The sequence below is a fragment of the Peromyscus leucopus genome, chromosome 7 (genome assembly GCF_004664715.2).
Source record: "Peromyscus leucopus breed LL Stock chromosome 7, UCI_PerLeu_2.1, whole genome shotgun sequence".
Classification (NCBI taxonomy): domain Eukaryota; kingdom Metazoa; phylum Chordata; class Mammalia; order Rodentia; family Cricetidae; genus Peromyscus; species Peromyscus leucopus.
Genome location: NC_051069.1, coordinates 96,376,133 through 96,398,513, shown reverse-complemented (window position 1 = coordinate 96,398,513; position 22,381 = coordinate 96,376,133). Strand labels below are relative to the sequence as shown.

Genomic DNA, 22,381 nt, shown 5'->3' with positions numbered 1-22,381 from the left:
AGATTACCGTTCTGCCGGGCAGTGGTGGCACCCACCTTTAATCCTAGCACTCGGGAGGCAGAGGCAGGTGGATCTCTGAGAGTTCTAGGCCAGCCTGGTCTATAGAGCAAATTCCAGGATAGACAAGGGCTACACAGAGAAACCCTGTCTTGAAAAAAAAAAAAAAGATTGCTGTAGTGAAGATGAAAAGTGGTATTAGATGACAAGCTGGGCCCAGGCAGCCTGTGGGGGCGCTGGCGTGTGCAGTGCATTCTGCAGCTATTAATGCCAGGCTAAGTAAAACAAACAGTACTGATGTGGGCAAGAATGCGTGCAGACCTCACCCAAGGGTTGACACGAGCTGAAAGATAAGAAGGAGCCAGTCAGAGGGTGTCTGGTGGCAGAGTGTCCAGGAGGGAAGAACCAGGGCAAAGCCCTGGAGTGGGGAACAAGCCCACCAAGTCTGATCAACGACAGGGGGCTAATATGATGGTGTGACATGATGGATTCAGGACGTTTTGGAAGGCAGACCTCCCCCCCCCCGGCCCCCCAGTCTTGCTCTTCACCATCGAGAAGAAGCAGAACAGAGTTCACACACTAAGGCCTGGAAACTGGCCAGCTCGCTTCAAGAGTGAGCAATGTCCCTGTGCACCCTCACGCGCCCCCACGTGGTCTGTTAAGCCCTTGTGGAGAGGAGTGGGAGGAAGGACCAAGACTACTTTGTGCTAAGGTCGTTAGTCATGTCTCTGCACTTTTTATTCTCAGTACAATTGGCTAGGACCCCTTGCTCCTGTTTTACAGATGGGAAAACAGAGGCCACTCCCCAAGGTTCTCTTTACCTAAGGCTACAGTTTAATACTAGAAATACTAGCTTCTAATCCCAGTCTGTCCACTGGCCAGGATGGGTGTCCACTTGTGGGGCCCGCAAGATCCCTATGGCATTGTGCTCCAGCTGTTCCCCTGACCCCCCAATATCTGGTACTAGCTGGTCACACAGTGGTGGGCGCTTGCTTATCTCACATTTGCTGGAAGGAGATGGCTGGCTGAGCAGAGATGTGCAGGCTTTCTTTTCTGTCAATAGCTACATGGCACACGCTGCTTGCCAACCTTCTGGGTGAAGGCCCCAAAGCCTATGTGAGATTAGTAGAGTTGGTATAGTTTTCAGAGAAGTTCCCTGGGCCCATGTGCTAGCAGAGGCTTGCTCTTGGCTGAGCCCTATCACCACGTAGGTAGTCTAGGCCAGCCCATCTGGGTCACTCTGCCCCTTTTCATGGCTCAGAGATACCCCCTCTAAATATAGCCCAGGGAAGTGAGCTCAGGCCTATTTTAAGACCAGGTTGGGAGGCAGCCAGGCCTTTCCCAGGATCCCAAAGGAGCCACGGCTGCCTTCGTCCAGTTCTGCTACTGGGCACTTTGATCGGGCCCCTGACTACCTATCAACTGCCATGCCTGAGGAGACCCAGGAAGGTAGGAGAGGGTAGCCATGGGGGAGGACAGGTTCTCTCCTATGGCCCTGTGGCTCATCGAGAGACTCATTGCCTTGAGCAGTCTTTTCCGACCTGTTCTAGGGACCTATCCCTGTGCATGGAGAAAGGATGGACTTGCCATACTTAGAACTCCTCCCTTTCTCAGGTCCTGCCTCAGTTTCCCTGCTGTGGGCCATGGGGAGGGATTCAGAGCTCTCCACTTAAGAGTGGGTCAGCTGTTGGCTGTACCCAAGTGGGTGTGGGTATCTGGGGAGCTGCCAAGCAGTTCAGCTCTTCCTTCAGCGGAGCAGCTGGAACTGGTGTGCAGTGGTACAGCAGCAGCGGTTCCAGGGAGCATTTCAACATCTGGCCCAGGGGCTGGGAAGTGGACAGCCCCTGGCCTGCCCTAACTTGGGCCCTAAATATCCCAAAGTGGATTCTCTGAGCCTGGTCAAGACTGACACTTTGCTAGCTGAGTGCCTTTACCTGCTAAGCCATCTCAGCGAACCTCCATACTTTATACTGCAGAGGAAGGGCCTGCCCTCTACTAAGGGAGAATGTTTACCTTTTGCGGGGGCGGGCGGTTATGACTTAACTGTAACATCTACCATGTGTTTTGTTTTTTTTTTTCTGTAGCAAATAAAATATGTCCAAATATACAGTGTGGGAGCAGCATAGTGAAGTGCAAAGGGGGCTTTCATGTGACCTGCAGTCACCATCCAGGCTTAAGGACTGACAGCATTTGCTTTTGTCTGAATTGCTTGCGAGCATGTCCAAAGGCAGCTTCATGCACATCAGGGCTCAGAGCCATCCTTACCCCGTGCCCTGTTACCTAGGCTCTGGAGGCCTCTGGAGCTCCTGTGGAGCCAGAAGTAAAATTACAGCTAACAGAAGGCGTTGGTGGATCTCTGTGAGTTCAAGGCCAGCCTAGTCTCAGCTAGCCAGGGACCTATCCCTGTGCACACAGTGAGAGCTTGTTTCAAAAATAAATAATAAATATCCAGTCAAATAACACCAGCAGAAAGGATGGTTACAGTTAGAAATCATATTTTGATAGTAATTGGAAGGCTGAGGCAGAAAGATTACTACAGTTAACCAGGAACTCAAGACCAGTCTGGGAACTTTCTGAACCTATCTCAAAAAAAGGGGGGAGGGAGGTAGGTGGGGGGAGGGAGGGAAGAAGATTCAGTGATTAAAAGCATTTGCTGCATAATCGTGAAGGCTGGAGTTTGTGGTGGTGGCACACGCCTTTAGTCCCAGCACTCTGAAGGCAGAGGCAGGAGGATCTCTGAGTTCAGAGGCCAGCCTGGTCTACAGAGTGAGACAGAAAAACTCTGTCTTGAAGAATCAAAGCCAAAACCAAAAATGAGAGTTCAGATCCCAGTACCCAACCACAGAACAAGCTAGGCGTGGTCTCGTATGCCTTATAACCCCAGAGCTGTGTATACTGGGAGGCAGGAGGATCGCTGAGGCTTGCTAGTTGCCAGTCAACCTTATCAAAACAAAACAAAACAAAACAACCAGATTTCCAGCCTCATAAAGAGACCCTGACTCAAAGGAGTAAGGCAGAGTAATAGAAGGGACACCCAAAGTCCTCCTCTGCACTCTACACAGCAGCACAGGTGTCTAAACACACGTGGGCATACACTATACACACACACACACCACTAAAACATAACAGCTGGGCATAGTGATACACACATGTAATACCAGTAATGGGTAGGCTGAGGCAAGAGAATTTCAAGAGTAAGCCCATCCTAGCTTAGGCTACTCAATGAGTTCCAGGCCAGCAAAGGCCACAGTGTGTTAATATAATTCTTGACTGTGTATATTGTATATACTTATTGTATATAGTTTTTCTTATAACCTTTTATTATTTTAGAGAAAAAAAAGGGGAAATGTGGTGACATATTGTGTATCCTAATAAAATTTTCCAGAAGATCAGAGAACAGAACAAGCCACTAGATTAAACACAGAGCCAGACAGTGGTGGCACACACCTTTAATCCTAGCACTTGGGAGGCAGAGATCCGTCTGGATCTCTGTGAGTTCAAAGCCACCCTGAACTACACGAGATTGACTCAGTGTAGGAGAGAAACAGAGCCAGGCAGTGGTGGCACACACCTTTAATCCCAGTATTTGGGAACCACAGGCCTTTAATCCCAGCACTTGAGAACTCACGCCTTTGCTACCAGTAGAATTTGGGAAGCACACACCCCTTTAATCCCAGCACTAAGAATGAAGTGATACGGCGTGGCAGAGAAAGGTATATAAGGCGCGAGGAGCAGGTACTAAGGCTTTTCGACTGAGGAAGCCCTTTTGGCTAAAGGCTTTTAGGCTAGAGGGCCTTTTCAGGCTGAGGAGTCCCAGAGGTAAGATGTGGCAGTGGCTGTTCCTTTGTCTCTCTGATCTTCAGGCAAATTTTATTAAGGTACACAATATATCAGCACAACAGCGAGTGAGACACTGTCTCAAAAACAAAACAAAATCTGAAATAAATATAACCATAAGGGAACCATAGAGTCAGTAACTAATGGGCAGAACCTGTGAGCGGGTAATTACACACATTAGCCAGGCTCCCTAGGCAACAGTCAAGCTGTTTCTCATCTCTCAAATTAGCAAATATATGTAAAGGTCTGTGCAGACAGGATCTGGTTTAGCTCAGTAAAAAGCTTGCCTTGCAAGCATGAAGACCTGACTTCATTTCTCCAGGGCCCCGTGATGTGCTTGAAGCTGCCCCTCGACATGCTCACAAGCAAAAGTCCCATGCTGTTCGGCCCTCTGTCTGGGAGGCGGACTGCAGGTCCCGTGTGGGGACACACTTCTCATCCCGGGCCTGGTGAGGTGGAGACGGCAGTTCCTGCTGTGGTTAGTGAGCCGAGCCGAGCTGTTGAGTTCCTGTCCTGTGCCAGGTCGATGAGACCTCTGGCTTCCATGTGCACACGCATACACATTCTTTTGTTTCCGGTGGGATGCCTAACAGTGGTGCTGTCCTGCTGGGCTCTGGACAGGCCTTTTAGAGGACAGTTCTGTTCTTTTAGAGGAAGTCTCTGTTCTCAGACTCAGCGATTTCATTTCTGAGAATTGTCCTCAATAACTTTCAGGAAAATAGGGAAAACCTTCATATTTAATGATTGATGTCCTGGGGGTTAATTTCCAAAGGGAATTGGAAACCACCTAAATGCCCAGATAGCCTCAGAGGGAGGCCGGAAGGAATTCTCAAAGTTACATGAAACTGTGAAGATAAAAAGACGACTCCCGCAGTGCTGATGAGTGAAAACAGTAGGACTCCAGTAAGAGCAGCTGAATCACTGTCTGTTAGGAAGGCAGAGCCACCGCCAGGAGGAATCAGGAGGAATCGCTGGAGTGCAGTCATATTCGCCTAGGAGTAGGCACCACGTTATCAGATCAGGCCTGAGGCAATCTCACTGTTTCTGTGAGATGTAGTTGAACTATTTGCTAGCAATAGGCAGGCAGAGGAATGCCTGAATGCGAACATGGGAGCATGTCAAGAGCTCCTATGCAGACTAGGCCTTTGGAACCCTGGATCAAAACTAAGAGCCGTTCCTGAAATTGTAGTGAATTTGGAACCAAATGCCCCTGGTGTAGTTCCCACATAGCCCAGGTCCCTGCAGCCTGGGCTTACCTACGAGGTGAAGAGGGACTTGCTTGCTCAAATCGGTCCCACTACCCCATAGACACTGTGTTGCCAGCGCAGAACCAGAGGAGCAGGGGAACACTGGCCCCTAACCACGTGCAGGAGGTGCGTTTGCATAGAGTGGAGTCCATCAGTGACCTACACAGTGGAGGTAAGGGTGCGGAGGGAGCGGGATGGGTGAGGTGGGTACCACCCTCCTGACGGACCACCCTCCTGCAGGTTCACTACAACCCTACCTGGCTGAAGAGGCACAGACGTGGGAAGAGCTTCTGGGCGTTTTACCATCATCTCTGTGCACTCAAGCTGGTTGCAGCCCCACGTGTGGCCGTGGGGGCTTCCCACTGCTGTTGGCACTGCTGGTATTCACCTGCCTGGCACTAGCCATCCTGGCTGTCTACCTAAGTGGTAGGGACAAGCAGGGCTGGGACCCCAGGGCCCCTGCAAATTCTGCAGGAAAGGGTGGGGCCGGGTCAGTGGGCAAGCCCTGACCCTGGGCGGGAGATCTGGAGCTGGCGTGTGGTCTGACAAGGTCCCACCAATGTCTTCCCATCCCTAGTGCTGCAGAGTGAATCCCTGAGGGTCCTGGCACACACCCTTCGCACTCAAGAGGAAACTCTGCTCAAACTGCGCCTGGCTAGCCTCAGCCAGCTCAGGAGGCTCAACTCCAGCGAAGCTCGGGCTCCCAGCTGAAATGCCATTTGTATGTGAGCCGTGCGGGGGTGATAAAGGGACCTTTGGCAGGTCTGTTCTCCCGATGGCTACGTCTACACTACTTCCTTGGTGAGATTTTTGTACAAGAGCCTGACGTAACTCAACAGCCGCCTGTCTCTCTTGAACTCTTCGGGCTAGACTTGAGCCCTCCAGTGCCAAGGCCCTGCTTTGGCTAGCCAAAGGTCAGAGGATGGGGCCCCAGCCTCCTCCTGGCTCCTCCTATGGCCTGTCAGCACCCTCTGGCTGCCCCCAGATAGGAGATTCAGAAGTCTAGAAATAGCTGTCCCTGCTCAGCCACCCACTCTGCCAGGCCTCCTCGTGGGGGGTCCAGTCTCGGCGCTCAGACAGGCTATGCCGAGCTGGGGGTGGGGAACTGCCTTGGAGGACAAAGGTGAACCAGAGAGCTGGCGGGGCCAAGCCTAGGGTAGTAGACGAGGGCGAAGGCAGCAAAGACTCAGGATAAAGGCCTCGGGGAAGAAGTACTGTTTAATTCTCGTTTTTAAAAACCAGCACACACATCCGGTCTAGGCACTTTGCCTACCTTATGCCATGGTGGACAGGTGCCAGACCCCCAAAGGAAGTGGCCCCAGGGGCAAGGTCTAAAAAAGGAAAGGGACAGTCATTTCTCACCTGCCCCTCAGCTCTGGGGCTGGTGCACATTTGATTTTACCTGAGACAGGGCAGGGTGAGGCCACAGCCACAGGGCTGAGTGCAGATACAAAGGGCCAGTCTTAAGTGTCCTGATCCCAGCCCCTCCCACATTTGTCTATTTTTGGTTTCATCATTTAAAAAAAAAAAATAAAGTGACAATCACTGGCGGAGACCAGTTCTTGCACTGTCTTCTGTTAAAAATATGGCAAGGGTACGGGTAGCCTTCTCATTGGCCAGTCCGCTTCACAAGACATCTGCCCGCTTGTCCCTCGCACGACTCCGGGCCTTGGTCCGGGCTTTGAAGGCTGCAGCATTGTACAGGTGCTGAGGAAGAGGCAAAGAAGGGAGCCTGGTGAACTGGGAAGGGAAAGTTGGGGCTCCTCCTGTAGCCCACTCACAGCTCGAGGCCTCCAGAGAACAGGAGGCAGGATAAACGTGCCCAAGATGCAAACCTTTTCAAAACGTGAAATCTTGCAGGCCTTCAGGGCGGCGGCATCCAGCACCAGCACAGGACCCAGGCCAAAGATGTCCCGGAGAAGCCCGTTGTTCTAAGACAAGGCAACTGATTAGCTAAGGGCATTTGGAGGAGTCACGTGGGTAGACCTCCCATATGTCAGGTCCCCTCACCTGGAGGTGATAGTGCATGCCAGAGCCCAACACATCCTTGAAGGCTGTGTAGATGCGGTGGCGAGCCCAGGTGTCTATGCAGAGCACTTCCAGTCCAAAGCGGATCGTTTCCTCCTCACATTCACCACCCTATAGGGTAGAGGGCCCGTGACTGGGATTGGCTAACACGCCTGGGACACGTGCATGCGTGTGTGCGTGCGTGCGTGCGTGCGTGCGTGCATGTGTGTGTCCCAGGCATGGACCACCAAGCCCAACCCTTGGGGACACATTTTTAAGGAATATTCATGTTCTCACACACACCTCAACAAAGTGCAGCACAGCTCGGAAAATGGAGCGCTGGCGTCGACGGTCAATCTTGGCACGGTACTTATTGCTGTCAGTGGCTAGAGTCCGCAGGGAACCACAGAGAGCCTCCATGTCCTCATAAACAAAGTCCTCCTGGGTGGGAACAATGAGGTGTTGGGTGGAAGCCTGAATTCTTCTGGAACTGAGCATGGTGTTGCCCAAGTTTTCTTCCCCTCACTGTTCTCCTCTGCCTGGCTCCTCTTCTCTCAAGCCCTCCTTCACCTCCCCGCAGCAGTTCACCTCCGCTCAGAATCCCCACTACAGCGCCTAGCGTGTGAGTAAGAGTTGGGATCACCTCCCCTACAGAACGACCCGACTGCTGCATTGGTGTGGGTGTGGGTGTGCACGTGGCAGCAGGCACTTCCCTCGCACCTCAAGGTCCCGGGCCAGCTCAAAGAGCAGGGCGATGGCTTCCCCAGCAGCAATCCGCAGGTTCACACTCTCACTGGACAGGAGCTGCGGCAGCCGGGGCAGCTGCCTGTCAAGGATGTGGTTGATGTGGGTACTAGGACAGATGGTGAGCAGCAATGCCCAGGCCTGCAGGGCAGCACAGAGCAGGCCATGGAGGCTAGCAGGGACCAGAGCGGCAGTGGAGCCACTGGTGCCACAGGACCAGCTGAAAATACTTTCCAGGCAGGCCAAGCAAGAGACCAGGTCCTAGGAGCACAAGGAGACAGGTGGTTCACAGACAGAGCTACTGAGTCGAGCTACGAGGCCACCCATCTCCAAAGTCCGCTTACCTGGACATCGGTGGCAGCCACATAGCAGCCCAAGCCGAGAGCAGAAGCACACTGTTGGAAGAGGACAAAGCTAGGCTACCACGGGTCAACTGATATCAGGACCATCATTTGAAGCTCACCCTCTTTAGGGGAGGGAGTCTGAAGACAGGCAGAACCCGACACCCTGCTCTGGGACGAGGGACCACGGGGCGTGGACGTGGAAATACTCACATGGAGCCGGGCAGCGGGGCTGGCCATACTGTCACTGAGCACCGAGATGAGCAGGGGCTGCAGGCTATGGAACAGCTCCTCGCCCTTGGGTCCAGGGCCCAACTGCACACAGAGCAGGCCTAGCACTGAGGCAGCCAAGGCCTGTTCTTCACCCTTCCCTACAGGATGCTTTCCAGTTAGCGCATGCAGCAAGCGTCAACACCTGCCTAGCTAGGGTTCCCCAAGTGCCCAGGACTTGACCTTTCTTAAGGCACTTTTCCAGGGCATCCGACAGTGTGAGGCTGCGTTCCAGCAAGAAGTCAGGAAGCAGGTGGGAGGCCAGGGCCAGGCGCAGGCTCTCCAGAGCTCCTTGCCGGGTCTTGGCACTGGGAGGCAGAAAAGGGTTCATGTGGGTGACCGCTTCCTGCGTTCCATTTGCCAGAGGCTGGCCGAGCAGGGCCCTAGGTGCAGAAGTTGGCCAGCAGCCAGAGGTACCTCTTGTCAGTGAGGCAGTCCACGGAGTCCTTCAGCTTTTCCTCCAGGTCTCCCTGCTGGCTCTGCTCCTCCACAGCTTCCCCACCTGCAAAGCCAGCTGGTCATCACTGAATCCTGCCCTTGTCCAGTGACGCCCTCACTGAGTCCCTGTCCAACTCCAACTTGCTCTCACCCAGGCAGTCCTCGGCAGTGGTACTGAGCAGGCTGGGACATTCACTGGTGGTGCTCCGGGCCTCACTGGCTGCTTCATCCTCACTGGAACCTGAGTCGGCCTGGGCACTGCTCCTGGTACCTGGGAAACATAAAACTGCTATGTGACCAGCTTCCACTGGTGAGGGAGGACTCGACGCACCTCGTCTACCTTCATGAATACTATCCCATCTCAGAGATGTGCAAACCGAGGCTAGGGTAAGCAGCAGCACAGGGGCTCCAACATGGGACTTGGATTAGGAAGCAGGAGAAAGGGAAGGAGGTCTTTCTGCTGGAGAACACAGCTGCCAGGCCTACCCGCGGACAACCTGGCAGACTTGGTGAGTGGGGACCCCAGGAGGGCTCAGCCTGCTTTAAGGAGAGCAAGAACCACATGGTGGCAGAAGGGACTGGATGCGTCCCACCTAGGCCTGTGGCCTAGTCTAGGTTATGCTCAAAAGTGAGCAATGTAAAGGCTGGGGCTCAGGTTATAGCACTAGACCGACTCAGGGGTTTAAACCGACCCAAGGTCTTGTGTTCTCACTGGGCACCCCCTCCTCATGCTCTCCTTAGGACCCCCTGCCCCACCCCCAACCTTAGCGGAGGTGTGACTTGACCAGCCGCCCAGCTTTAAAGCACGGCTGAGAAAGCGCCCCCTTTCAGGTGTGGCAGGTGGAAACAGGTGACTTGTAACGGCTCTGCACAGGCCGCCACAGTCTGGAGCAGAAGCCCGGGTCCCAGTGGGTGTGCTGGCTGCTCTGTGCTCCAAATATAGTCTTCTGGGCTTCCTTTGGTCCCCTCAGGGCCATCAACTTTACAGACACAGAAGAGGCTCTTGACCATGTAAGCATTTGAAAAAGAAGCAAACAGCTGGGCGGTGGTGGCGCACGCCTTTAATCCCAGCACTCGAGAGGCGGAGCCAGGTGGATGTCTGTGAGTTCGAGGCCAGCCTGGGCTACAGAGTGAGATCCAGGACAGAGAAAACAAACAAAACAACAAAAAAAGCAAACAGAGGGGACTCTCAAAGTGTCAGTAGGGCAGAAACATTCCTGTGTGTGAATTCTCTCCAGATGAGCAGCTGCTGTAGCAGAGCCCTGGACAGGTGCTGACCTGGTGGCAGTCCTCACATCCTGGGGACTATTAACATTACTTGCCTGTAGGGAAAAGTTCAGGCCCCACCTTGGCTTCTATTCACCTCTACTCTTACTATTCGACTTCCTCATTTGCTTCCCTGTGCTATGGTTCCTTTGGTTGCCTTTGCACAACAGGCTCTGCCTGGAGCTCTTCACCTTCTCAGGTCTCACCAGAAGCTCCTCCCACAGGGCCTCCCATGATTCCGTCTCATACCATTCAGTAACTGGTGTTAGTCCTTGTGGAACTGTCATAACTCTACTAGATGGCCCCAGACCCAAGCCACATTAGGGTGGCAGCCAGATCAAAACTGGGCTTGGCAGGCACTCTATCTCAGCAGAGTTAACGTGTGTACCGCAACAGGACATGCTTCTGGTTGAGGCTGATAAGGAGTCTCAAGACGGGCTCTCCACCCAGTCTCCAGCCCAAATTGCTAAGGCCTCAATTCTGTACCTTTCCAATCACACTTCCCGGTTTCACAGAACCGACGAGGCCTCTCTACTAACTCCCCTGTGCAGTCTACCAAATGCATTAGCATTTGGCAAAGGGGCTGGATTCACGCTTTTGTCCAGTGTGGTTGTCCACCCTGGTGGTGATGGGAAAACCTAGGTCCTTAAATGCTGGCCAAATCACCGCTGCGGGCGCGGGATTTCGAAAAACAGCTGGCAATGAGCTCAAGTTGGGCGCACACGTGGCCAATGCCTGCTGGGGCACGTGCGAGCCTTAGCAGAGTTCCGGGAGGTTGAGCGCACTGATCCTGCAAGATTCGCCAACCCAAGACCCTTGGTGACATCCAAAGGGAACCACGAAATGCCCCCGCTCACTACTGAACAATTCTACCGGAGCCCCGGGACTCACCTCCTCCACGGCGCTGACCGCCCTTGCGGAGCGCATTGCCCTTACGAGCACGAGGCATTCCTGGAACCAGCAGTCGGGGACACGGTAAGGGGGCGCGGGGTCAGGGACCCGGAGGGCGGGGACTCCAAACCAGCGAAACGCTGGCCGGTGCGCTGAGTTGAGACTGGGGAAGACGACAGGAGCCACACGCCGCGCGCGCCACCATCTTCGTGAGGCGCCCCGCCCTGTCAAACGGGTCGCTGGGAAGGTGAGTTCCCCGCCACCCGGTTCAGATCCACATCCACGCGGCCGAAACTACTCTCCCCAGGCGGCTGCGCACACAGATTAGGGCGGCCTGAGTTGAGCGCAGTGCACGACGGGAATCGTAGTCCGTTCCGGAGGCACACAAGCCGACGCCGCTCCTGCTAAACTATGTACCCACAATGCCCTGCGTACCTCCACCCCCCCCCCCCCCGCCCACGTCCGGTTCCCGCAGCGCCTGGGTTCATAGTTAGCTCAGTAGTTCCTCTCCTTGCTTTAACAAGGCACCTGCGTTGAGGCCAGGGTTTGACACTTGGTAGAATAGTGAGAACAGACAAACCTCAGGTAACGAAAGAAGACTTTATGGATGAGAGTACAGATAATAGCTTAGCATTTAACAGACCTTAGCTGAATTTTTTTTTTTTTTTTTTTTTTTTTTTTTTTTTTTTTTTTTTTTTTGCGAGGGCGTGTGCATGCATGTATATGTGCATGGGCTTTGGGAGGTTGTCTCACTGTTCCCTAGATATGACTTCTCTGAAGATTCACTGAGGTATAGGAACACAGCCCTAGGCTAGCTGGCAACCTTAAATGTCTGGAACTGCCGAGCGGTGGCGGTGGTGCATGCCGTTTATCCCTGCACTCAGGAGGCAGAGCCAGGTGGATCTCTGTAAGTTCGAGGCCAGCCTGGTCTACAGAGTAAGATCTAGGACAGGCACCAAAACTACACGAAGAAAAACCCTGTCTCGAAAAAACAAACAAAAAACAACAACAAAAAAATGCCTGGAACTGACTCCCTGAGGCAGCTTTATTGCCTTAAGTCAGATGATCTCAGAGGGCTCTGATTCTGGTTTTATATTTTTATTAGGCCCTATCTATTCCTCAGGAATTCTGGGGGAAGGTGTGTTGGTGGAAGTGGTTTATGTACTTGGCAACGTTCTATTTATTCGCTAAATAAAGCATAAACGGGAATTTCCCTAGGGCTGGGAAAGTGGGAACAGGGACAAGAGCTCCTGACTTTATGTTGCTTCCTTAGACTCAAGTTTAGGCTCATGGCAGGTAGGGCCAGCCCAGCCCAAGTAACAACGGCATCTGAAGGACTTCCAAGTTCCAAGACTACCATCTGGCTTCATGTGCAGAAACGCATCCTTTTGTCCTGGGTCTCTCCGGGCACAGCGGCCATGGCCATGGCATCGTTGGTGACTGCAGGCCATGGCAGCCTTTGTCACATTGATCACATAGGGGCCTAAAGTGCCCACTAGGTAGTCATGGAGATGCCAGCACTCCTCCTGAGAAGAGAAGAGATCTGTCACTGCTCCTTCTCTAAGACTTGGCATGGCTTCTCCCTCGACTTAGAACCCCAGCATGTGCGTGGTGAAGGGGCAACACTCACCTCAGAGTTGGAGAAGCTCAGGTCTCCCCAGAGCACCACACCTGCTGCGCCCAGGGCTGCGCTCATACCGACAGTCCTCACCAGGTCATCCTGGAGGCAAAGAACCGGTAAGCCAAAGCTGGACTGGCCAGATCCATCAGGGCCCAACTTCACCTTGGTACTGTTCGGTTTACTGCTAGGATTGATTCTGCCTCTAGAGTAGGGCCCTTTTTTGTTTTTTTTTAAAGATTTATTTATTTATTTATTTAATGTGCTCTGTCTGCATGTGAGCCTTTATGCCAGAAGAGGGCATCAGATCCCATATATAGATATAGATATAGAGATAGAGATAGAGATAGAGATAGAGATATAGAGGTAGATAGATAGAGATAGAGATAGAGATAGAGATGGTTGTGAGTCGCCATGTGGTTGCTGGGAATTGAACTCAGGACCTTTGAAAGAGCAGCGAGTGCTCTTAATCACCTAACCATCATCTCCTTAGCCTCCTAGAGTAGGATCCTTTTGACAGGGCCTCTAAGTAACTTCCCAGGACTCCAGATATCCAGAGGCCGGACTCTAACCCAATGAGATCTCCCAGCACATAGCCTTGCCTCTCTACTCCAGGATGGGATCTTTTTGTCTGTTTTGTTGTTTTTGAGACAGGATCTCATCATATAGTTACAGTCATCCTGGAACTCACTTTGTAGACCAGGCTGGCCTCGAACTCAGAGATCTGCCTCCTTTAATCCCTCCTGAGTGCTGGGATTAAAGGCACATGCCACCACCACCCAGCAGGATAGGATCCTTTTTTAAACCCCGAGATCATGACCACTTTCCCAAGTCCCTTAGGCAAAGTCTTCTCTTCAGGCCTTTCTAGAACAGGGCTGTGTCTCTGGACTCAAACTCCTAAACCTCAGCTTTTACTTACCAGAGACAAGAATCTCCCAGAGTTCCGGTGTGTGAGGCGAACATAGGCCAGAACAGGTAAAGGATGTGCATGCCCCGCAAGGGCCACACGGAAGGCCTCCTGCAGGCGGTGCCGGACGAAGGCCTGATGGTAGGCGGGTGGCAGTCTGGGTGGCAGGTAGATGCTAGGAAAGACGGCACTGGAGGCGGCCCAGAGCCAGCGCAGCCGGTTGTTTCGGCTAATGGTGGTTGCACGGCAGTGGCCTGTATAGTTGGAAGCCGTAGCGTGCCAGCCATTGCCACAGGCTGGGTACCGGTAAAAGCCCCAGAGCCCATGCGGGCGAAGTGCCTGGCCCAGCTGCAGTGTGTATTCCATCAGAGCACGGGCAGCCTGCTCAAAGCCGGTGTGCGCTTTGTGGAACTGTTCCCGAGGATCCAAGTCAGGGTACATCCGCTGTGCCCAAGCCCAGGAGGCTTCCCAGTAGACTTGGCGGTGGGGGCTCCAGTTCCCAGCCCAGAGTGGATACCACTCTTCCCAGTCCAGCACTGCCAAGCCAGCAAAGCTAGACCCTAGGCTGTGGAGGATCTGGTGGGCAGCTTGTGCCAAGTGGCGGTCTAACGACACAGCCTGGGGGATGCCCCCATTGTGGGCTGTGCCTCTAGATCCAAAATAGGGATAAAGACCAAACTGGTTCTTATAGAAGATGGTGATATTTTGGCCATGAAAATGCTGGCCATGGTTGGCTATGATGCTGAGGGCACTGAGTGGCAGGTGCACACCAAACTGAACCGTACATCTTGCTGAGGGTACATTCCACAGCACAGAAAAGGGACGCTCAGGAGCCTTCAGGAAAGACTGGCCACAACCAAAGCACAGGGCTACCCCCACCATCAGGGTCAGGCCTAGCTGCATGGTGGTGCCACAAAGATGGAAACCTGCAGGAGAGAGGGGGGATGAGCTTAGAGTCCATGGCCAAGGCCATGCCTTCTGTATAGCAAGGAGAGCTGGAAAAGCTTCCCAAGTTCCTCCTCTCAGGGAAAGGGGCAGGGCTGGGGGTTAAACATGGCTCCCAAGCAGTTCATGGGTCTCTCAGGGAGGCCATACCCCAAACATCCTGGGCTGCTCCCCTCCGGTGTTCTCCATCTCTGTTAGGGCACCATCATGTTCTCTGAGGCCACCCCAACTCATGGCTGTCACAAGTCCCAGGCTTCCCCTGCCCATCTTGTCTCTGCCTCAGCCCAGCGCTTGCCTTCTTGCCTCCCTGGCTTACTTTGTATTCGGCACTCAGGTCTCTATCATCACCTATCTCCCGGATCCTGGGGGAAGTGAGGGTCGGTGGGCTCCCAGCACGAGTCCTGCCTGCCACACCCCACCCCACCACTGTTTGCCTTCAAATGCCTCACTGCCTGTGTCGAGTGCAGGGCTTGACACATAATAAGTGCTTGGTGAATGGTGATGAGTCAGTGGAAGTGTAAAGAACAGTTACCCTGGGCCTGGAGGAGGAGGAACAAAGGACAGATGTTACCTCATCAGTGACTCCTGGATAGCCAAGGTGGATAGACAGCAGGGCTTCTGCAGGGATAGGGCACTTGGGAAGGGGGTTTAACAAATAAACTGTCACAGCCATACCTAATGGAAGCCTTTATTTAGCCACACTAACAGCTCTGAGCCGAAGCTCTCAAGCCACCTCCTGGCCCATTGGTACCCAGGAAACATACACAGGCTAAGGTCGGCCCCAAGGGCTAGGGGGCTAAAGTATGGCCAGTGGACTGAGGCTGGGACTGCTCTGGGCAATTCAGTGTCCCAGAAAGACAGCGCCTAGCCTTCAGATGTCTTTTTCCATCCAGAATATAGGGCACCCCTTCAGATCTCGGTATTGTGCCTCCAGCAGGCTTTGAGGAAGGGGCCCTGGTGAAGGTGGGGGTGAGGTGGTCAGGGACTGGGGTAGGGGAGGAGGTGGTGGCAATGGAGGTCCCTTAGAGCTCCTTGGGACAGCTTGGGCAGCTAGGACAGGCCCCTTGCAGGGTGGCTGGGGACAGGGTGTCTTAGAGAAGGCACGTAGGAACGTAGTGGGCAGCCGACGGTTGGTGAAGACCAGACCCTGCACAGGCTCGCCCAGGTGGTAGCCCAGATGGGCGTAGAAGTATAACTGATCGTGAGTAGTGAGGTGCAGCCTGCGAAAGCCCCGGGCTCGGGCAAAAGCCTCCAAGCCCTCCATGAGGCGGCGACCAAAGCCACGGCCCCTCAGAGCCCGGGCTACCACCACCGTCTCCACTAAGAGGCTGTGGGGATGGTCCAGGACCCGGATAAACGGGCATGGCCCACCACGATAGGGGATGCTCCAGGGGTGGGATGAGGGCTCAGCAGCATCAGGCAGAGGGGGAAGGCATCTGAGGACTGGCCCAGGGAATGGAGACGGGAGGTACGACTGCGGGGCCACTGGTCATTGATGAGGTCGGCACAAGCACTCAGGAGCTCAGGTCGACAGTGCACAGGCTCCAGGGTCAACTCGGCTGGGTTCAGGGCTGGGGTCTCCTCTGCCTGGTGTTCAGGATCCAGGGTAAGCTCAGCTGGGCCAGGACTGAGGGTCATCTCTGGGTGGCATGTGGAATCCAGGGTCAACTCAGCTATCCTGGGACTCAGTGACAGCTCTGGCTGGTGTGCAGGATCCAGGGTTAGCTTGGTCAGGTTGAATCTCAGGGTCACTTCTGGCTGGCATGCAGGATCTAGAGTCAGCTTTGCTGGGCTGGTACTCAGGATCAGCTCCATCCGGTGCATGGGGTCTAAGGTAGGGGTCAGCTTGGCTGGGCCAGGGCTCAGAGTCAGCTCTTGCCTACAGGTAGGATCCAGGCTCAGCTGAGTCAGGCAGGAAGCCAAGGTCACTTCCTGTTAGGTTTCAGGTGGCTCATTGCCAGGCTGGAGGGGAAGGCCATGGTCTCCAGGCAGTGGCATCTCCTCATACAAGGGCTCACCTCCTGTGGATAACAGCCATGCTAGGCTGTGCCAGGAAGACAGGGTCGGGGCAGGGAAGAACTAATGGATGGAAGGGGGGCATGCATCTGGGAACTGGGGAATGATGTGCTTCACTTTGTCCTACATGCACTGGAAAGTATAGGTGTCCTAGAAGAGACCCATCCCTATGGGTGAATGAATCCAGGAGTCCTACCCAACACTGGTAAGTGCTGGAGGCTGCAGTAGAACCCAGAAGTTCTGGCTACAAATTTGTCCTTTATAACAGCTCACTGTGCCAGGCTAATCCACCCAGCCCACTTGTTGACTATCTTTTGCTTTTGTATGGGTCCTTCCTACCTCTGTCTCTCTCCAGGGTATGTAGACTACGCTTGCCTCAAAGTAGTGAGCCAACCGCCTCAGCCTCCCAAGTCCTAGGATCGCAGACGTCAGCCATCACCACACCACCACACCGAGCAGCCTGTCTTATCTTTAGCAGTCCATGACTGCAGCTGGCTAGCCTTGGCAGAGGGTGAGCCAGACATCATACCTCTAGTTTGCTCCTACCGGAGTTTTCTTTTCAGAAGAAAGATCACTCCTAGGAGTCGTCCTGCCCTTCCTCCTCCCTACATGTCAGCTCTCCTCTAGCTCTCAGCCTTTCCAGCTATCCGAGCCAGGCCTGCTATCAAGTGGATCCTGGGACCCAGGTACCCACCCAAACAGGCTCAGCCTTCACCCCCTCTACGGCCTGCCTTCCCTAGAGAGCAGAGTGTATGGCCCTCCACTCCCATTCTGTCCAGTTCAGGACACCTTGGGCCTAGACCCAACTGTCCCTATATATGGTGCCCTCACAGCATCAGCACGGAGCCTGGCCCACCGCACAGAATGTGGCTTTTGCAAGCCTGCTTGCCTCTGGCCTGAGTTTCATAGTTACCCTGATAAGGACCATGGCTTCCTTCCTAAATCGACAGGTGCCCAACGGCCACCAGGTTGGGGACCCAGGCCTCCATGCCTAAACCTCATCGTTTACCCACCTTATTTTAGGTTCTGCTGGAAGGAGGGGCTATATTGGGGGGTCTCTTGTAGTGGGTGGGCAGCAGAGTCCCACTCTACTCATTTGCTCCATAAAGTGCCTCCTGATTCCCCTTCCCAACTTTCCCTGAGCCTGAAGACGGGCAGCTCTCAGCCCTCACACAAATCCCACACGCTGGGCTTTAAGCCCCTTACCTTGTATCAGTCAGTTCAGGAGAAGCAGCACCCTCTCCCAGCAACTAGGCTGCTAAGATCTGAAAGGAGGAACCTCAGGGTCCGCCCCTAGCCCAGAACCCCAGGGTTCCCCAGACCGGCTTAACTCCTTCATTGCGGGGGGCCCCAACACTATAGGTTGAGCGACGCTCCCGGTATTCAGAGAGGGTCTGCACCTGCCCTTTGTGGTACACAGGCCATGGATCTTTCGGGAGTGGGGGTTTTGAAAGCTTGATTGATTATAGGTGGGTGTGGCTCGGCACGCTCTAGGAGGGAAGGGCCAACGCTGGTAAGACTTAAGGGGCGACATGGTGACTTTGGGACCACGGGCGTGGGGAGGATTGATGGGCAACGTGTGAGAAGTGAGGGTGATACTGACATGTTAAAGCCGAGTTCCGGGATGGTCCGCGTCCAGCCTGCGAACGTTTCGGTATCTCGCTGTCTCTGGCTCCGATTCCTCGGTCTGCCTACGCTGGTCCCAGCAGTACGGAGGACACACAGCAGGCTTCGCAGGCGACGACGCACCTCCTTCTAAGTCCTCCGTGCCCGGAACGCCACCACCTAGACACCCCGCCCCTGGTTCTGAGCGTCACAACAGAACCAGTACAGGCCCATTACGTTCCCTGGCTCCTTCCCTTCCGGCGGCGGCTAGGCCTGAAGCTTCCTCCCGATGGCTCCGCCTCCTCTTGGCCCGGCCCCTTGCAGGCCCGGCCTCTAGCTTCTAGCAGCTTGCTTGGGTTTGGCTCCGCCTGCACCTCTCCCCGCCCCAGGCTCAAAGTAATGGAATTTCGTCTTGTCTCTGCTCTGGCAGCGTCTCCAGCCCTAGTACATCAGAGGGACTTCCTCCTGATCATGGAAAGCAGCGGTCTTTAGACAAAAGCACTTGGGTGAAAGAAACGAGCTTTCTCAGTGCTCTCTGGGTTCTGAGGCCTGCCTATTTTAGGAGCTAATTAGACAGCTAAGTAAAATATGATAGCTCTGTTTGCTGGGTTGAGCAGTCTCTCAGCAGATTCAGGGATCCTGTTGAGTGGTGTATTGTGTTTCCCAGCTCACTTAGGGCACCATCAACACACAGTAGGTGTGCAAGGTTCCATCTTTGGAGCCAGATAACCTCAATTTCCATATGCATCTCTCTTGGTTTTGTTTTCTTTTGAGACAGTGTCCTGGCTGTCCTGGAGCTTAATTGTAGACCAGGTTGTCCTTGAACTCACAGAGAGACTCCTGCCTCTGCCTCCTGAGTGCTGGGATTACAGGGGTGCATCATCATGCCTGGCCTTGCTTGTCTCTTCTTGCTGGGCAACACTGGACAAAGAGTACTCACCGTCAGTGGCTAAGAACATAGTCTAGTGGTAGAGCACTTGCCTAGCATGTGTGATCACTTGCCCATGATCCTGCCTGCCTGCCAAGTAGGTCCTTATAGGCACAGAATTGATAATGCCTGCCCTTAATTCTGACTCACTGTGACTATCCATCCTATGAGTGTGCCTGTGTGCATATGACCATGACAGTGGCTGAGTGTACTCCTGACTGTGACTTGTGTGCATGTGACTGTGTTTGAGGAAGTCATAGGTAGGCCCAGGGTATGTTAGGTGTTTAGTGTGTGCAGTCTAGTACAGCTAATCACTACGTACCCTGCTTCTCACACCACTTTCCATGCCATCCACGGTAGCATCGACACTTGAATTTCATAGCCATCTGGGCCCGATCCTTAAGTGAGAGGGTACCCTTGAGGCTTGGGGGCCTGCCGTCATGTGTTAGCTGAATAGAAAAACTGGCAGGGTTGAGGGTGAGCAGGGTCTCAGGATGACTGGGGCGGCGGGCACAGCGGCCATGGCTGGAACACAGAGCTTCACTGCAGAGAAGAGCCGCACCGGTCACGTTCACGATGAAGGGCCCAAGTGTGGAGTCCACATACTCTTTAACGACCTGGCACGATTCCTGAGTGGGGAGGAGAGCGTAAGTGACCACAGCCTTGGATGAGCCCACTTGGTCCTTACTTACAGGCAAGCGGTACTTACTTTTGCTCAGCCAGGACTTCAGGAGTACAAAGAGTAGGCCAGTTTCTCCTCCCCCCTCCCCCCAGGCCGCGACTTACCTTGGTTTTTGTTTCTTCTGAGCTCACCCAGACCACCACTCCAGCTGCTCCCTGAGCTGCGCTCTCCCCCAGGCTGTGCTCCAGCTCCTCCTGAGAAGCAGACTGCTTAGTTCTCTACAGGACCTACTGTCCTTCCTGCCTGTGGGAACGGCTGTGACATCACTGGATGGGACAGATAATCTGTAACCTTCACCTGAGGCTGCTCTAGTGTTGGTGGCCAGGGCCGAGCCTGTTCTCTGTCTAGCCTGTAAATAGACAGGAGCTAATTTTTCCATTAAATTCTGAATCACCCACCCATGCTTCACACAGAACTTGGCACAAAGTAGATGCTGCCTGTATGCGGGAATGAATGGACAAAGTACCGGGGTATTTAAGGCAGTAGGAAAGCATTTGTACAAGGCCCCGAGTTCCCAAGACCCACCCCCCAAAAAAACAAAAGAGTAGTACCCTGCAGCTATGTGGACTCAGCTGTTGGACCTCTTACCTTATTACCTAACAAGGAAGGCTGACAAGGCAGACAAGGTCACCCAGCACTCACCAGGGGCACAAGATGATCTGTCATTTCATAGAAGATCTGGACGTAGGGCAGGATGGGCACATGGGGGTCTCTGGAAGCTGTGGCTACACGGAATGCCTCCTGCACACGGTGTCGAACATACAGCTGTGACTTCCCTGTGCCCATCAGTGCTGCGGGCAAGTAGACACTGGGATAGAGAGCAGAGCTCTGGTTCCACAACCACCCTAGCTCGTCATTCTGGTTACGGATTTCTGTGGAGCACTGGCCTGTGTAATTGGGACTTAGAAAGTCATGGTTGTAGCAGTCCGGGAAGCCATAGTAGCCCCAGAGGCCATGCGGACGCAGCACCTGCCCCAGCTGGAGGGTACCTGCCATCCAGGCCTCTGCAGCTTCCTGGAACTGGTCCTGGGCTACAGTCTCCACTGAAGTTTCGGGCCAGTCAGGGTGCTCTGCCTGGACCAGTGCCATTGAGCGCTGCCGATAAATGTCCTTGCTGTCCCAGTTAAAGGCCCATCGTGGGCGCCATGCCTCCCAGTCAATGACTGCCAGTCCTGAGAAGTCAGGTTCAGGTATGGCAGCCTTGAAGTCCTGGAATGCATGAGTGAGGTGGGTAACCAGGCTGGCATTCTGGGGCAGGCCACCAAACACGGGTTCCCCGGTGGATGTATAGTAGGGGTAGGTGCCCAGCTGCCAACTGTAGAAAATTGTCATGTTAGGGCCTTGGAATATCTGCTCCTTGTTGGCAATCACATCAAACACACTGACATCCACATCCACTCCATAACTCTTCAGGCAGTCGGAGGTGTCCCCATTCCAAATAGTGATGAACGGCTTGTTGGGTACCATGGAACCTCTGGAGCCTTGGACCACGTTGAGCAAGGTCAGGAAGAGAGTGTAGACGTAAAGCAGGTGGGCTGCAGTGGCATGGGGTGGGTCTGAGGAAGCCTGGCCAAAGGAGGCAGAGTTAAAGGCATATATCAAACTTTCTGAACCCTGCTTGAAGTAGCTGCGCCTCGCCCCTTCCTCAGAAATTTGTCCCTGGGGTGGTTTTAGTTGAACATTGACCTGCAGGGCTCAGCGAGGTCAGAGAGCAGAGTAGAGGCTTGGCGAGGAACATGGCCATGAAAGGTACAAGTGAGACACCTCTGTGGCCAGGACTCTGCCATCTGCTTCCCCCAGGCTTTGCCTTGGCCTCATCTTACCCACCCTTGCCCTGAAGGGCCAGAGGAACCATCCCATTTGTTCTGAAAGAGGAGGAGCTGAGAGCCGGGCCCAGGCCGACGTAATGACTAAGGGAGGCCATTCCGTTTTTTCCAACACCAGAAATCCTGGCAGCCACTGGGAAAAGGGATGCTCAAGTGACCAAGAACCCAGCCCTGGAAACCCGCCAGCGGCCCACTTGCCCCTGCTGACCTCAGGACTGAAGGGCTTCATTCTCCAGACTTCCTGACCATGCTGTGTAAGCGCAAGCATGGCTTGGCTGGATTCCGTACCACACCGGCCCTAGTTACAGCAACTTGGAGAAGCTGCTGCAGCTGCTGCTTCTGGGAAACTCTGAGTTTGGGTAGATAGTCACCCCACCCGGTTTATAGGCTGGCCTTGGCACAGGTGGGAGGGGCTGGACTAGCAACAGCCCCTCCCACTCAGGCTGCGCTTGGGGAAGGCTTTGTGTCCTCCTTGGGGCTGGAGGCAGACATAACCGGTCAAGCAAATGTGTGGTCCTGCAGTGTGGTCCCTGAGGACTTTGTGATTATAGAGTACTTTCTCCACACCACTGTGACATTTCAGGCTCCAGGCACTTTTGCCTTTGTGGGTCCCTTCTTCATTAAAACAAGTTGTTTTGTTCTCTCTCTCTCTCTCTCTCTTCTCTCTCTCTTTCTTTTTTTTTTTGTTCTTCTCTCTCTCTCTCTCTCTCTCTCTCTCTCTTCTCTCTCTCTCTCTCTCTCTCTCTCTGCAGTGCTGGGAATAGGACCCAGGGCTTCATGCTTGCTAGCCAAATGTTCCATCGCTGAGCTATATCC

General features: G+C 53.9%; 5 protein-coding genes across 8 annotated transcripts; 1 reads left to right on the top strand and 4 right to left on the bottom strand.

Annotated features, from left to right (window-relative positions):
* The first annotated feature begins 97 nt into the window (after positions 1–97).
* On the top strand, positions 98–6,634 carry Lsmem2 (leucine rich single-pass membrane protein 2). The gene is made up of 4 exons (XM_028895305.2): positions 98–1,446; positions 5,143–5,253; positions 5,322–5,507; positions 5,659–6,634. Exons 1-4 carry the CDS (start codon positions 1,425–1,427, stop codon positions 5,790–5,792), a joined length of 453 nt encoding a protein of 150 aa, XP_028751138.1. The 5' UTR covers positions 98–1,424; the 3' UTR covers positions 5,793–6,634.
* On the bottom strand, positions 6,282–11,398 carry Ifrd2 (interferon related developmental regulator 2). The gene is made up of 11 exons (XM_028895304.2): positions 11,039–11,398; positions 9,033–9,152; positions 8,861–8,945; positions 8,627–8,751; positions 8,387–8,544; positions 8,177–8,227; positions 7,809–8,093; positions 7,392–7,529; positions 7,092–7,220; positions 6,917–7,012; positions 6,282–6,788 (listed from the first exon to the last, which is right to left on the bottom strand). The coding sequence occupies exons 1-11, from the start codon at positions 11,094–11,096 to the stop codon at positions 6,708–6,710; spliced, it is 1,326 nt and encodes a 441-aa protein (XP_028751137.1). The 5' UTR covers positions 11,097–11,398; the 3' UTR covers positions 6,282–6,707.
* A 652-nt stretch (positions 11,399–12,050) lies between these two features.
* On the bottom strand, positions 12,051–14,486 carry Hyal3 (hyaluronidase 3). Its single transcript, XM_028895319.2, has 3 exons — positions 13,576–14,486; positions 12,669–12,758; positions 12,051–12,564 (listed from the first exon to the last, which is right to left on the bottom strand). Exons 1-3 carry the CDS (start codon positions 14,464–14,466, stop codon positions 12,295–12,297), a joined length of 1,251 nt encoding a protein of 416 aa, XP_028751152.1. The 5' UTR covers positions 14,467–14,486; the 3' UTR covers positions 12,051–12,294.
* Hyal1 (hyaluronidase 1) lies at positions 12,687–21,933 on the bottom strand. Of its 4 annotated transcripts, none has more exons than XM_037207911.1 (6): positions 21,774–21,933; positions 20,382–21,305; positions 19,844–19,933; positions 19,380–19,686; positions 18,128–18,309; positions 12,687–12,758 (listed from the first exon to the last, which is right to left on the bottom strand). In XM_037207911.1, exons 1-5 carry the CDS (start codon positions 21,831–21,833, stop codon positions 18,131–18,133), a joined length of 1,560 nt encoding a protein of 519 aa, XP_037063806.1. In that variant the 5' UTR covers positions 21,834–21,933; the 3' UTR covers positions 12,687–12,758; positions 18,128–18,130. The 4 variants fall into 4 exon arrangements, with proteins under 4 accessions (XP_037063806.1, XP_028751148.1, XP_028751150.1 ...); XM_028895315.2 differs by lacking the exon at positions 12,687–12,758 and adding an exon at positions 16,156–16,529; XM_028895317.2 differs by lacking the exon at positions 12,687–12,758 and adding an exon at positions 16,471–16,552 and having other exon boundaries at positions 21,774–21,911.
* On the bottom strand, positions 15,181–18,209 carry Naa80 (N-alpha-acetyltransferase 80, NatH catalytic subunit). Its single transcript, XM_028895320.2, is given in 3 exon segments — positions 15,181–15,861; positions 15,864–16,387; positions 18,128–18,209. Coding segments are annotated over 3 exon segments (1,008 nt in total). The 5' UTR covers positions 18,130–18,209; the 3' UTR covers positions 15,181–15,379.
* Positions 21,934–22,381: the final 448 nt, after the last annotated feature.